This window comes from Pristis pectinata, chromosome 13, assembly GCF_009764475.1.
Source record: "Pristis pectinata isolate sPriPec2 chromosome 13, sPriPec2.1.pri, whole genome shotgun sequence".
Taxonomy (NCBI): domain Eukaryota; kingdom Metazoa; phylum Chordata; class Chondrichthyes; order Rhinopristiformes; family Pristidae; genus Pristis; species Pristis pectinata.
The window spans coordinates 43,064,347-43,079,758 of record NC_067417.1 but is presented as its reverse complement, the minus strand read 5'-3'; the positions used below and the strand labels follow the sequence as shown (position 1 = coordinate 43,079,758).

Below are 15,412 nucleotides of genomic sequence, written 5' to 3'. Positions count from 1 at the left end.
ATGCGTTAAAAGCGCAAGTTTAACATTGCTTGTGTTTAAGTAACTGAGCTCCATTTAATCTCATTCTTGGCAGCGTTTGTCTTCAGATTGTGAAGATCAGATCCGTGTAATTATCCAGGAGTCAGCTCTGGACTACAGGCTGGACCCTCAGCTGCAGATACACTGCACTAAAGAGGTGGGTTGAACTCAGGATAATATGGTGACCACTGAGAAGGGTGTGACGATGAGGAGAGTGGGTGTGGTTGGTGAAAACAGTGACGGGGTAAGGGGATGAGGGATATAATTGTGATGATGTGGTGAAGTTGCCTTGAATGTTTTTGCAGATTAACACATTGTGCGCAGAGGAAGCGGCTGCACAAGAACAGACTGGCCAGGTAGAGGAATGTCTGAAAATCAACCTGCTGAAGATTACAGGAGATGCCTGCAAAAGGGTAGGGCTTTCTATAGTGGATTGTTGGAATTATAAAAACAATACTCTTAAATCATTTCATGCAAAGATGAGCAAAAGGATGGATTCAGTTTCACAGATATTCAAAAATAGTAGTACCAGCTAACAAAGCAATACTAAGTTCAAGCAATGCAACAAGTAGATTTCGAAAGCAAGGAAGTAATGAAAGACATGAAACTGTAGTTGTACCACAAGTGGGGAAGTGTGCAGAGTTCTGGCACATATGGTAAGGAGAATAGAGATTCTGGTGAAGTCATAACGAAATTTGTAAAGATGATACCAGAACTATAATGTTAAACTGAAAGAAGAGACTGAACTGGCCTAAGACTTCAGGAAAGGGAAGGCTGAGAGATGAATTAACAGAAATCTTTTTCTGACTAGAGTTTGATCAAGTGAAGGGATAAAGATGTTTCTTTCTATGGTTTTCCTAAACCAAGGTCCATTGCTATAAGAAGGTTTTTAATAAATCCAGTGCAGAATTCAGGAGAATTTTGTCCAGATATATCTAGAAGTTGCTATCGCGTGGACTAGTTGCAATAACGAAATAGATGCCAATGACAGGAAGTTAGTTATCTGCACAAGGAAGAAAAGAAAATGTTAGTAGTTAGCTGAAGTAAGCTGAAAATAGCCTTGTTGAACCAAGACCTGTTGAACTGAGTAATCAGTTATTGAGCTCTAAATATTATGAAATGCTTTGTATTTACAGTGGCGTGTATTGTCAGGTTTTAGGTATTATAATTTGCGCAGAACCGACCGGATGAACTCAAGGACTGTTTCATGTTTGTCATTGTTCATGGTACAATGTAAAAATGTAGCTACTGTTTATAATTTTCTCCATAGTGAAGTTATAGCAATAACTCACCATGTGGACAATACCTATATCGTGCCCTTCCTTGGAATTGATGGGAGGATATTTTGTTCTTTTCTGGTCTTGACAGTGTATGCAAGATGACAAATGGAATGCAATGTGAAAAACTGTGATCATCAATTTTATTAGAAGAAAGCAGATTATTTTTAAATGGTGGGAGATCAAAAATGTTGGTGTTCAGAGGGACCTGGGTGGCCTTTTACATGAGTCACTTAAAGTTTACATGTATAATTAACATTAGGAAGGCAATTGGTATTTTGGCCTTCACTGCAAAAAAAAGTGAGTACATGAGCAAAAGTGTCCTACTGTAAGTTTATATAGGATCCCAGCAAGACTGTACAAGTCTCTCTACCTAAAGAAGGATATTCAGTAGACTTTTGTTCATCTTGTACTTACTCATGCAACTGGCAAAAGATTTCTCGGAATATTGAGCAATTTTAAATCGTGAGTTTGATTTTAATTGTAGTGCAAAATAAGTTTGAAAAGATTTTTAGTTTACTTGCATTTATACATAAGAACAGTGCAGTTATAGGCTGATTAGCAGCAGCATCCTCATTGAAAATTTAGCATTTCATGTGGTGGTGAGTACAATCATTCAATTGATTTATTTTTGCTGTATTTTACACTGTTTAACCTTAAAATATAGAATTATAGCATTAAACATCATTACTTAAAAGGGTAAAGAGATGTCGTTTGGTAATTTATTTATATGTTTATACATAGAATACCAATGTGAGATGTGCAGTAATGTTGGAGTAATTCCCATGCAGCTGGTACCCCATTCTCCATAGATGTCTGATGGCTGAGAATTTACTGCACTTGTGATAGAGGGTGTACAATGGAGATTCATCAAATGGATTCCTGTGATGGTTCAGTTAGGCATAAGCATACTGGATGTATACTCTCCGGAGAAATGAGAGGTTTTTTCTTTGAAATATAGTAAAAATTTTAATAGGGTTTGACAGGATGGACGCAGACTGGGATATCTTGAACCTGGGGGTCACAGTCTCAGAATAGGAAGTCACGTATTCAGGATTGAGATGAGAAGAAATGTCTTCACTTGGAAAGTAGGGAATCTGTGGACGCTGAGTTGCTGAGTATGTTCAAGACATTTCAATAGTTTGAATCTAAGGAAATCAAGTTGCTGAGGAAAAAGATCAACAATGGTCTCACTGAATGGCAGAGCAGCTAAGAGGGGCTGAACAACCTACTGTTGTTGTTTTGTATTTATTTCCTGTACTGCTGTTTACGCAGTCTCGTGCGTGTGACTGGAAAGCACAGATTGTTTTGGTTTTGTTTAATGGTATAATGCTTCATCCTGTAGGAGGTGCTGAACATGTTGCAAGAGAGCAAAGCCGACATCTTTGTGGACCCTGTGCTTCATGCAGCCTGCGGCCTAGATATCAGACACCATTGTGCTTCCATCCTTCCTGGCAAAGGACGCCGTAAGTGAATAGGGTTGTGGGGGAAAGTTTGCTCAGCTGTTCTTGAAAACATGACCAGTTAATAAGATTGACATCAGCCCCCAAAGACAGACAAACGTTTTCAATGTATCTCGGAACGTGACAATAATAAACCAATTACCAATTGTTGCTGTTCATGGTGAGAGACAATTGGGAAGGAACATTCTTGTGCTGCCGTAGCAGTAACTCTGTAACCTACCAGACGGTTGGGTACAGATGGTTTCTCACTGATATGATGAGGTTACTTTGATGTGAAGGTGGATTGTTAAGGTCTGAGTGAGAAGGAAGTTTTATTCCAAGTCTAAATGAAATCTAGCAGAGCCTGCTGCTGATACTGACAGAAAAATGTTAAATGATTCCAGACATGGGGATTAACATCTTTAAAGATGGCAGCCATGGTTTAGTTGATAGCACACTTGTCTCTGAGTCAGAAGGTTGCCCCATTCTAGAGAGTTGAACACACCAATGTAGTACTGAGAGTGTGCTGGGGAGGTGCATTCTTTTGGGAGAGATGAAAAAAAATTAATGCCTGAACTACTACACAGAGTCATGAACTACAACTGGCCAGAATTTTGTGCCTAAATCTGTACCAGTGTAGGGGGAAAGACATCTGATTACTATTTCACAGTGTGTTATGCTTTGCTGCTGCTTTTCCAGATGTGGTAATGAAAATTAATATTTAAATGCATGGGTCTTGGAAAAGTAAAATCACAGCTTTAACCAAGCTGCAATTTTTTTTGCGACATTTGCTGGGACTGCCAGTATTAAATGCCCAAGTCTGATTGCTGTTGAAAGGTGCTGGTAAACATAAAACCACTACAGTCCTTGTGGTGAAGCTGCAGACGTTATGGTGTATTGACACAGTAAAAGGTGAAAGAACGTTGAGGTATTTTGCATTGGGAAATGTGTGATTTGGAGGGGATTTTGCAGGTTGTAACGCTCCCATGCACCTGCACTGGCAGAGTTTGCGTATTTTGACCTGGCGTAGGTGGATGGATATTAAGCAAATTGGCTTGTGGTTTCCTGCTTTCTGTCTCTCCTCTTTTTGTGACCTTTGTGGTTTTCAAGTCCTCTGGGACCTCTCTAGAATCCAGAGAATTTTGGGAGATTCGAACCAGTACCTCCTCTTTCTCTGCGGCCACTTTGAGACCCAAGGCACTTAGCCCCATTAGCTTGCCTGGTACTTTTTCTCCAGTAACAGAGATTAAGTATCTCCCTCCCCATAGCCCATTAATTATCTATTATTGGATATTTTAAATGTCTTCTTCTGTTAAAAACGGATCCAAAATAATTCCTTAAAATCTTTGCCATGTCTCCCTTTCTCATTATTCCTCAATGTCATCCTCAAGGGACCAACATCTACTTTATCTGCTATGCTTTTTATTAACCTGCAGAAGCTCCTATTGTCCATTTTTATATTATTTTCATAATCTATCTTCTCTGTGTAATTTTAGTCATCCTTTGCTGTTTTCTAAAAAAAAATTCCCAATCTTCTGGCCTTCTGCTAATCTCTCCAACGTTGTATACCTTTTCTTTCAATCTTACACCATCCTTAACTCCTAAAATTGGTCGCAGGTGGTGCATCCTTGTTGAACCTTTCTTTCTCACTGGAATATTCCTTTGCTGAGATTTATGGAATATTTCCTTCACATCTTCATCTGCTGATCTTCTATTTTACCCTTTAATCAACTTTAGCCAACTCTGTCCTATCATAAGTGCATTAAGTAAGTCTAGGAAACTAATTTCACACCCAAACTGAATTTGAAATTCTACCATTCTATAATCACTGTTTCCTGGGTGTTCCTTAACGACAAGATCATTAATCCTATTTCATTACTTAATACATAAAAACATAAGGAATATGAGCAGGAGCAGGCCATCTGGCCCGTCAAGCCTGCTCCACCATTCAATAAGATCATGGCTGATCTGGCCGTGGACTCAGATCCACCTACCTGCCTTTTCCCCATAACCCTTAATTCCCCTATTATGCAAATATCTACCTAACTGTATCTTAAATATATTTAATGAGGTACCCTCTATTGCTTCCCTGGGCAGAGAATTCTACAGATTCACTACTCTCTGAGAAAAGCAGTTTCTCCTCATCTCCGTCCTAAATATATACCCCCAAATCTTGAGGCTATGTCCCCTAGTCCTAGTCTCATCTATCAGTGAAAATAAACTTCCTGCCTCTATCTTATCTACTCCTTTCATAATTTTATATGTTTCGTCTGAATTCCAGCATGTATAGCCCCAGGCGACTCAATCTCTCTCCATTGGCTAACCCCGTCATCTCTGGAATCAATCTGGTGAACCTCCTCTGCACCGCCTCCAAAGCCAGTATATGTTTCCTCAAGTAAGAAGACCAGAACTGCACGCAGTACTCCAGGTGCAGCCTCACCAGTACCCTGCACAGTTGCAGCATATCCTCCCAGCTCTAAAATTCAATCCCTCCAACAGTGAAGGCCAATGTTCCATTTGCTGCCTTGATAACTTGTTGCACCTGCAAACCAACTTTTTGTGATTCATACACAAGCACTCCCAAGTCCCTCTGCACAACAGCATGCTGCAATCTTTCACCATTTAAATAATAATCTGATCTTCTATTTTTCCTTCCAAAATAGATGACCTTGCATTTACCAACATTGTGCTCCATCTGCCAGACCCTTGTCCACTCACTTAACCTATCTATATCTCTCTGCAGACTCTCCGCATCCTCTGCACAGTTTGCTTTTCCAGTCAATTTAGTGTAATCAACAAACTTAGACACGCTACACTCGGTCCCCTCTTCCAAATTGTTAATGTACATCGTGAACATTTGCGGGCCCAGTACTGACCCCTGCGACACCCCATTCACCATTGATTGCTAACCAGAGAAACAGCCATTTATCCCAATTCTCTGCCTTCTATTGGTTAACCAATCCAATATCCATTACCCGCAACTCCATGCATCCTTAGGGATAAGTCTTTTATGCAGCACCTTATTGAATGCCTTCTGGAAATCTAAGTATACAACATCCACTGTTCCCCTCTATCCACTGCGCTCATTATATCCTCAACTCCAGTAAGTTTGTAAAACAGGACCTGCCCTTCCTTAATCCATGCTGTGTCTGTCTGATGGAATTTCATCTGTCCAGATGTCTTGCTATTTCTTCCTTAATGATAGCTTCAAGCATTTTCCCGACTACAGATGTTAAGCTAACTGGCCTAGAGTTACCTGCTTTTTACCTACATCTTTTTAAACAGTGGCGTGACATTCGTTGTCTTCCAATCTGACGGGACCTGCCCAGAGTCCAGAGAATTTTGGTAAATTATCACAAATGCCTCTACTGTAACTTCTGCCATTTCTTTCAGTACCCTGGGATGCATCCCATCAGGACCAGGGGACTTGTCTGCCTTTAGGCCCACCAGTTTGCTCATCACTTCCTCTTTCGTGACAATGATTGTTTTAAGGTCCTCTACTCCCATTGCAGCCAAAACATCTCTCTTTGGCATGTTAGATGTCTCGTCCACTGTGAAAATTGACAAAAACTAGTTGTTCAAAGCTTCAGCCACTTCCACACTATCCAATATTAATTCCCCCTTCTCATCTTCCAAGGGACCCACGTTCACTTTAGCCACCCTTTTCCACTTTATATAATTGTAAAAACTTTTACTATCTTTTTTTTTACATTTTATGCTAGTTTACTATCTATCTTCCCTTTCCTTATTGCTTGCTTCATGGTTCTTTGTTGCTTTTTAAAGTTTACCCAATCTTCCAGTTTCCCACTACTCTTGGCGACTTTGTATGCAGGAGCATTTAGCTTGATGCTGCCTTTTATTAGTTATCCAAGGCTGGCTCTCCCCACCCTTACTGTCTTTGCTTTTAACTGGAATATGCTTTTGTTGAGCACTGTGAATAATCCCTTTGAAAGTCTTCCACTGTTCCTCAACTGTCCCACTGTGTAGTCTGTGTTTCCAGTCTATGCTAGCCAACTCTTCCTTCATCCCGTTGTTGTCTCCCTTGTTTAGGCATAATACACTGGTTTTAGATTGAACTATTGCACCTGCCATTAGAATGAGAAATTCAATCATACTGTGATCACTCTTTCCAAGAGGATTCCTAACTACAAGATCGTTAATTTTATCTGTCACATTGCACAGGACCAGATCTAAGATAGCATATTTCCTTGTAGGTTCACTAACATCATTCCTCCTCAAGACTGCCTCGACCAACTTGATTTGCCCAATCTATGGGGAAGTTGTCCTCATGACAACTGCTGTTCCATTCTTATGTGCATCAAATATTTCTTGGTTTATTGCCCGTGCCACTGTAGTATTATTAGGTGGCCATTAGATAACTCAAACCCAGTGATTTTTTTTTTCACTTTACTATACCTAATCTCTCCCCAGATGGACTCAACATGCTGCTCCTTAGATCTTATATTGTCTCTATCACCCTGATCTCATTCTCAATTAAGAGCGCTACCCCACCTCCCTTAACTTCCTGCGCAGCCCTTTCGTATTATCTGATACCCTTGGATATTTAATTCCCACTCATCTCCACCCTGCAACCATGTTTCTGTAATGGTCACTAAATCATACCCCTTTGTACTGATTTGTGCCACAAGTTCACTGACCTTGTTTCAAATACTATGGGCATTCATGTAAAATGCCCTTACACTCCTTGTCCTTTTGGAATCTAGTAGCCTTTGCATATGGCTTTTCTGCACTCCACTCTTACTGTTGCCTTTTCTAACTTTTGCTCTGGTCTCTGCTTAGCTTCCCTCTGTCTTTCTGCATGGATTCCCATCCCCCTGCCATATTAGTTTAAACCCTCCCCAATGATATAGGGAAAAAGCGGGATGAGGTCCTACAAGCTGAATTTAGGGAACTAAAAGTTAGATTAAAAAGTAGTACCACAAAGGTAATAATCTCTGGATTACTACCTGTACTACATGCTAGTCAGAGTAGGAATAGCAGCATAGTTAGAATGATAATGTGGCAAATAATCCCCCTAGAACACTGATCCCAATCTTGCCCAGGTGTAGACCGTCCAGTTTGTACTGGTCCCACCTCCCCCAGAATCGGTTCCAATGCCCCAGGAATCTAAAACCCACCCTCCTGCACCACTGCTCAAGCCACATATTCATCCTAATTATGCTGCTATTCCTACCCTGACTGGCATATAGAATTTAGAACATTAGAGTCCAGTACATTAGAGCACAGTACAGGCCCTTCAGCCTATGATGTTGTGCCGACCTTTTAACCTACTCTAAAATCAATCTAACCATTCCCCTCCCACATATCTCTCTATTTTTCTATCATCCATGTGCCTATCTAAGAGTTTCTTAGATGTCCCCAATGTATCTGCCTCTATCAGCACCCTTGGCAGCGCGTTCCACGCACCCACCACTCTCTGTGCAAAACAAAAAATTGCCTCTGATAATCCCCCCTGTACTTTCCTCCAATCACCTTAAAATTATGCCCCCTCGTGTTAGCCATTTCCACCCTGGGAAAAAGTCTCTGGCTGTCCACTTGATCCATGCCTCTTATCATCTTGTACACTTCTGTCAAGTCACCTCTCATCCTCCTCCTCTCCAAAGAGAAAAGCCCGAGCTCACTCAACCTATCCTCATAAGACATGCTATCCAATCCAGGTAGCATCCTGGTAATTCTCTTCTGCACCCTTTCTTGAGCTTTCACATCCTTCCTATAGTGAGGTGACCAGAACTGAACACAATATTCTACGTTTGGTCTAACCAGGGCTTCAGAGAGCTGCAACGTTACCTCATGGCTCTTGAACTCAATCCCCCGACTAATGAAGGCCAACATGCCATATGCCTTCAGTAGTAGTACAGGTAGTAATCCTGAGATTATCACCTTTTGATGTCCTATTTCTTAATCTATTTCCTAGTTTCCTAAATTCAGCTTGTTGGACCTCATCCCACTTTTTTCTTATATCGTTGGTACCTACATGCACCACAACAACTAGCTGTTCACACTCTGCTTCTGGAATGCCCTCCCGCTGCTCTGAGACATCCCTGACCTTTGCACGTGGGAGGCAACACGCCGACCGGGGGTCCCGTTTGCGGCCGCAGAAGCTCCTGTCTATTCCCTTTACCATGGAATCCCCTACCACTATAGCTCTGCCACTCCTTTTCCTGCCCTCCTGTGCAGCAGAACCACACACGGTGCAACGATCCTGGCTACTGCTGCCTTCCCCTGATGAGCCATCTCCCCCAACAGTATCCAAAGCGGTATATCTATTTTGGAGGGAAATGACCGCAGGGGACTCCTGCTACTGCTCTGCCTGTTGGTCACCCATTCTCTGTCTTTCCCTAGGCCTTTAAACTGTGGTGTGACTGACTCACTGAATGTGCTATCCACAACATTCTCAGCATTGCAGATGCTCCAAAGTGAATCCATGCGCAGCTCCAATGCCATCATGCGGTCTGACAGGAGCTGCAGCTGGACACACTTCCTGCACATGTAGTCATCAGGGACACTGGCAGCCTCCCTGAGTTCCCACACTGTGCAAGAGGAGCATGACATGGGTCTGAGCTCACCTGCCATGACTAAAAAGCTTTGAAGGAAAATAAAAAAGACAGAGAAAAAAAGAATAAGAACCTACCCTCACCTTAGTGTTGCTCACCCTCCTCGCTGAAGCCTGGTATTCACGAAAGCTCACACTAAGACAACCAGCAGCACTTAGACTAGAAAGCAGCCCCTCTCAAAATGGCTGCTCCAAAATGGCCATTCTGTTTGACCCTAACTTCGTTTGATTAGCTGCTGATAATTAGTTAATTAGCCAATTATCTATTAACTAACAATTAGCTGACTTGCCTCTTAAATTCCTGCAAGTGAAACTGTCAAGGAAGCAAGGAGACTCGCTTTCTTCAATCCCCTGCTCTCGCTCCAAGTTGCCAACTCCTCAGCCTCTGCCTCTTCTCGCCAAAGCCTCAGCTCCCTACTCTAACACTGGCGCACTCGCACAATGGCTGCTCCGCTTGACCCTTACTACTTTTTACTGGCTGCTGTTAACTAGCTAATGAGCCAATCAACTATTAACAATGTGCAAATGTGCCTCTTCTAGACTCCTGCAAGGTGAAACTCCCAAGCACAGATGCTCACCTCTTTTCAAATCTCTCGCTCCAAATCCCGACTCCTGCAAGCTGAAACGCACAAGCACAGAGAATTGCCTCTTTTCAAGATACCAGATCTGAAATAGGATATTCTCTGGTTCCTCAGTGCACTACTCAAAGAAACCATCTGAAATAATCTGAGTTTATCCTTGAGGCTAGCTTTGCCAATTTGATTTGTCTAATCTATATAATGATTAAAATTGCCCAAGGTTGTTGCAATACCTAGATTACAAGCCCCCATTACAACTAAATTTAAATTGTGTCCTACAGTATAGCTACTGTGAGGAAGCTTGTCTGCACTTGGTCCTCACCAGCTGTCTTGCTATCCATGGACTTGTGAACTTGTTACGTGGGCCCCATCTTAATTTTTTCAAGCAAATATCTGTATACAGGTACACATTGAGTAACTATTGTTTGTCGAAATACAGTAATCAGTTTCTATAGCACTTGTGCTAAGTGTCTTCCTGCTGCAAAACAAATCAGCTGCTGTTGCAAATGAGAGAGATCTTATTTACACAGCTGCACTTTGGGAATTCACAACTGATCCATATATTGTTCTGCTGGGTGATATAATTTCCTCTTCAGTAATTAAATATTGTAATGTGATCATTAATGTGTGTTAATGCTTTTAACATATGGGTTTATTTGTGGGGGTGGGGGTGGCTGTTGTATGTGATATATGGTAGAGGGTCCTGTGGGTATCTGCGTTTTTGTTTTCTGTGTGAAGTTGGTGCCCCATCTCCCAGATAATGTGGACAAAGTGTACTACTCCCAACAGTGACTTCTTACCCTTACCATTTCCTATCTCTCCCAAACTGATTCTATATTTTATACTTCTGAACTCACTAGATTGCTAACCCTGTCACTGCCTTGCACTATTGCCTTTTCTTTTATCCATGGTGAAAATGAACCAGTTGGGGCCAGGCAATTGGAAACTGGTAAATGGAGGGCATCGCAAGTGTTGTTCAAGTAGGAGGGTACAGACTGGATAAGGGAAGAAAGCGGATGTTGGAAAAGGAAGAAGAAAATTCTGTTTTGAGAAGAGCGGGCTGGGAGTGTAGATCTGTTGGGATAATCCAGTTTGTTAATCTTGTGGAGGAGGTAAAAAAAAAGCTGGGCATAGTTTATGGGCAATGTATGTAGAGGGAAATGTATTGCAAAGGGCAAGTCTCACAAAGGAAAGAGGAAGCAGTGGGCTGATGTTCTGCGGTGGGGTCTTTGTCCAGGGGAGGTGGTAGGTATCAGTGGTGCACCTAGTCCCTGTAAGGTAGGGATCTGTCGGTGTGCTGAACAAAGGTGCAGGAGTAGGCACCTTGCCCCCTCAAGCCTGCTGTGCTGTTCAATAAGATCATAGCTGAGCATTTCTGTTTACCTGTAGTAACCTTTCACTCCATGCTTATTAAGATTTTATTTGCCTTTACCTTGAAAACTATTGAAAGACTGCTTCTATTGCCCTGAAAGAGTTCCAAAGCATCTTGATCCTCAGAGAAAATAATTATCTCATCTACGTTAAGTGGGTGATCCCTTAGTTTTGAATAGTGACCCCCACCCCCCGTTCTGTCCTTCAGGATCTTGTGTTCCAATCAAGTCTTTTGTAATGATGTTAAGGTTGGTCTTAAGTCAATGGATTGTTGCAAATTTGAGGAGAGTTGGTTAGTGAGTATGCAGAGTGTAAAAATTGAGATGTTCAGAGTGATGCTGGCAGTTTACCAATCACCTATCAAAGGCCAGATGAAGGGTTCTGGCTGGATCAGACATAAAGTCCCCACTAAGCACAGAGACTAATGGCCAAAGTAGGCACAAAGGTGAAAGTTTATTTTTCACTGCATAACATTCTGATTATACCCCATTTATTACAATGTACTGATAAACAACACAATGAACACTGTCCTTATTGTGAAGATGGGACTTTGTTTTCAGAAGGACTTGGATGGTGGTTACTGTTCCAGTAATACCAATGCTTTCATGGACAGATGAACCTGCAGATATTAGATTGATGAGGACCAGGCCAAGTTGTTTTACCTCAACTGTTGGGTTCTTCCACTGTCAAATGCAAACCCTATCTGGTGTGTGCCTTCTGGGATTTGACCATCTTGGTGAATGGTGGTGTTACTGGGCCATACTGGGTGATATTCCATGGTTTGCAATCAGGCATTAGCAATGTCCTTGGTTAATAAACATAACCACTATGTTAAAAACTATAATCAGCTCTGATATTTTCAGCATCCAAAGCTTTCCAGGTTTCCACATCTTTTGATGACAGCTCTGTATCTGCAAATATTGTTGCTAACCCTGCTGTAGCTTAAGGGAATATTTTGTCTCACTTATCAATAAAACATGAAGAGAATATGCAATTTTTTAAATAATCCTGCACTTTAATAAGTTAATCTTTCATTCAATATTTGATGTTTTGACGACAGTCCAAGGTTAATACCACTTTGCACAGGATTCCTGTGGTTTACTCGTTGGATGGTTTGACATTTATTGGTTTTATTTCTTTTATTTCTCCAGAAATGTCATGTTTGCTTGAAGCACTGGAAGATAAAACAGTGAGATTGCAACCAGACTGCAAAAAGAGATTACAAGATCGTCAGGAAATGTGGAGTTATGCAGCAAAGGTAATGTGAACTAGTGCTTGAGTAAGGGACTCTCGGCAGTGTGTTGCTACACCAACGCAGTTCTTGGCATGCTGGGGTATGAATGCAGAGTGAAACATTCCACTTTTAGAAGCATAAAAGCCACAACTGAAAATACTACTTCTCTCCACCCTGTCAATAATTGCCAGTGCTGAATTCTCTTCATTATAATAAAAACACTGAAAATACTCAGCAGGTTTGTGAAGAGAAAAACTTAATGATACAGGTCAATGAGCATTTATCAGAACTTTAAGTGGGAACGCAGCTCCTCAGCACCACTGAGCTTTTAGCAGACCTTGACTTTCAGTACTAACTTGGACCATTAGGCACGAGGTTGATAACACTTCACCGTACATTTCTGAAATGGATGTTGCTGCCAGGGAACAAGTTTTTAAGGTCATTAAAGGTAAGGTTGTGGGTGGTGGTTTGAGTATATCGTGGGGATTGTGGCACATCAGCTGAAGTGCTGGGAATTCTGATGTAATTTTGCCTGCATTGGGAATAGTGCATTCCAAGGGTGGAGAGGGTGGAAAATGGAAAGGTACAAGGTTTCACAGATATTGCACTGGAATTCATGTTCACAAAACTTGGTGCTTATCAAGAATCTGTTGCCTGGTTTTCATGGAATATCATTATGTCTTAGTTTAGTCTTAATCTCAGTTAATATAATGCTTCTGTTTTTTCTTGTAGGTTGCCCCAGCTGAGGGTTTTGCAGACCTAGCCTATCAAGTTATGACATCTCCATCCAAAAATTACCTGATGGGCTTCTTGGCGTTGGGAGTGTGCGTCCTATTTCTACTGGGCATGACCTGCGGCAGGATCACCAAACGAGTGACACGGGAGCTGAAGGATAGGTAGAGCATGGTCAAAGCCTGCTTTTGTACAGCCTCTGTATAGTCTCCTTAAATAAGGGCAGCGGACGTAATCCAATCCTTTACACTTGCTCTCAGTTTGTTCTGCACAGATTTTGCCTGCAGAACAAATGTGCGAACTAAAAGCTGCTGCTTCTGCTCCAGCAGGACTCCTCTCTTTAGTTCCCTGTAGACTTGGTTTCCAATGTGTATCTGAATTGCGTTTGCCCAGATCAGCAAGTCTTATTGGTAGCAGTCTAATCCAACAGAGATTCTCACCTGTAGGAAAGTTAACTGCCACAACTGGAATGATTCCAAAGAATTGCATCAGTTCAAGTAGACTGTAGGACACTTCACAAAAGTGTCTGCTTCAACTCTTGTGGTGACTGTACAAATCAGATTGATTTGCTCTTTTTTTTTGCAGATTGTTCATGCTTTCTTTAGGTGATGGTGAGGAAGAGAAAATGGGCTATGACTCTGCCCATTATCCAGTCTTGTAAATTAAATACTGTGTGCTAGTGATTTAAAGGGACCTGTCTGTGCAGAACATAAAAATTGAGCCACTCTCTAAAATGTCCACATGTATTGAGGCCAAACTTAATTCACTGTATATTTGAAATGTTTGGCATTGTGTAAATTTGTGGTCATTTTAATCTGTATGCTGTGCTTTGATTGGCTTTCTCTTTCAGTTCCAGTTTGTGGCTTGTAGCACATGCTCAGAGGCCTCAGTTACAGATTTTTCCTCATCACTTGGAGTTCAAAGGACTTAAAGGGGTTTAACCGCAAAGCTCAGTACTGCCACTCTGAGAATGGTTTACTGTGCATGTGTTAGTTACGTCACTTTATGCCCCTTGACCATTTTTGAATTAAGACAAGGCTCATTAATTCATATGTAATTCATTATATTCGTGCACTTTTTTTAACAGCCCCATTTTGATCATATTGCTCTGAAAAAGGCTCTCTAGTGGGAACTAACCAGCCTAAAATTATTTAGTTTTAGAAGGATATAATTTCATGAGATGAATTTTCACATACATTTACAGCAGTGAATTGTGTGGTTATATGGTATAAACTAAGGTAGCATAAAGTATAAAGAATTAAATGTGCATATCAGTATGATGTAAAATATTGCTGACTTGGAATCAATAGAAGTAATATTCTGTGGCAGTACTTTTGCCCATTTTAAAAATTCTGTTCGAACAATTGCCAAAATCTGTCAGTTCTTTGAAGTCCGTTTTATGCTGAAAGATACTTTGTCATGAATGTAGTGTTAATAATCAGGTAATGAACCAAATGCTTTAATCGGCCTCAGTCAGATTTGACAGGATCTCTGTTGGATGCACCTTAAGGGTGCTACCAATGATTAATACCATTCCACAAGACTGTTGTAAATCCCATCAGCTGAACAATGATCTAATCAGGCAATGTACATTTTACATACTGATCCCTGACTGCTAACAGAAGTATCATGCACATTTATTTTTGCCCTATGTGTTGAATTTTCAGCCTTATTTATTGTTTACTAATAAATTCTAGCAGGGTCACGGCCTGCAACTGTCGACTCTTTTCTGTTGCCTTCTGTTTAAAGTTCTCGTGTGGATTTGCCTGGTCACTTTTGTGACTGCCATCGTGGTGAGAGGGTGGCCTGCATGTTGCAGACATGGGATTATCATTTTTTAAATTTCCTTTGTAGGGTGTTTAAAATTTTTAATACAGATTATCTGTAGTGAAATTGTGTACAGGGATGCTACAAGGTATCACTCTGTGTATTGTACAGAGAAAACGCGAAAAGTTGTGCGTTGTTCTGCTGTAGGTGTCAATGTCACTTTGAAGTAAAATTTACAAACCAGGGTTTGTAAACTTTTTTCTGTGTATAAAATCCACTTTCTGAACGTAAAAGATACTTGTTCCCAATCATGCTGTGTAATTTGAGATGTTAATGAAATCCTAACATACAGGCTCTTTGTTCTGTACAGAAGAAATGGCAGAATTTATTAATAAAATGGTCTGCAGGTTTTTAAACTT

At 41.1% G+C, this 15,412-nt stretch overlaps 1 protein-coding gene across 1 annotated transcript in view; it reads left to right on the top strand.

Annotated features, from left to right (window-relative positions):
- LOC127577498 (Golgi apparatus protein 1-like) overlaps positions 1–15,412 on the top strand; it is a 113,402-nt gene extending 97,990 nt beyond the window's left edge. The window contains 5 exon segments of the mRNA XM_052028725.1: positions 74–175; positions 324–431; positions 2,641–2,761; positions 12,412–12,518; positions 13,227–15,412. Coding sequence (XP_051884685.1) covers positions 74–175; positions 324–431; positions 2,641–2,761; positions 12,412–12,518; positions 13,227–13,394 — 606 coding nt within the window. The 3' untranslated portion in view covers positions 13,395–15,412.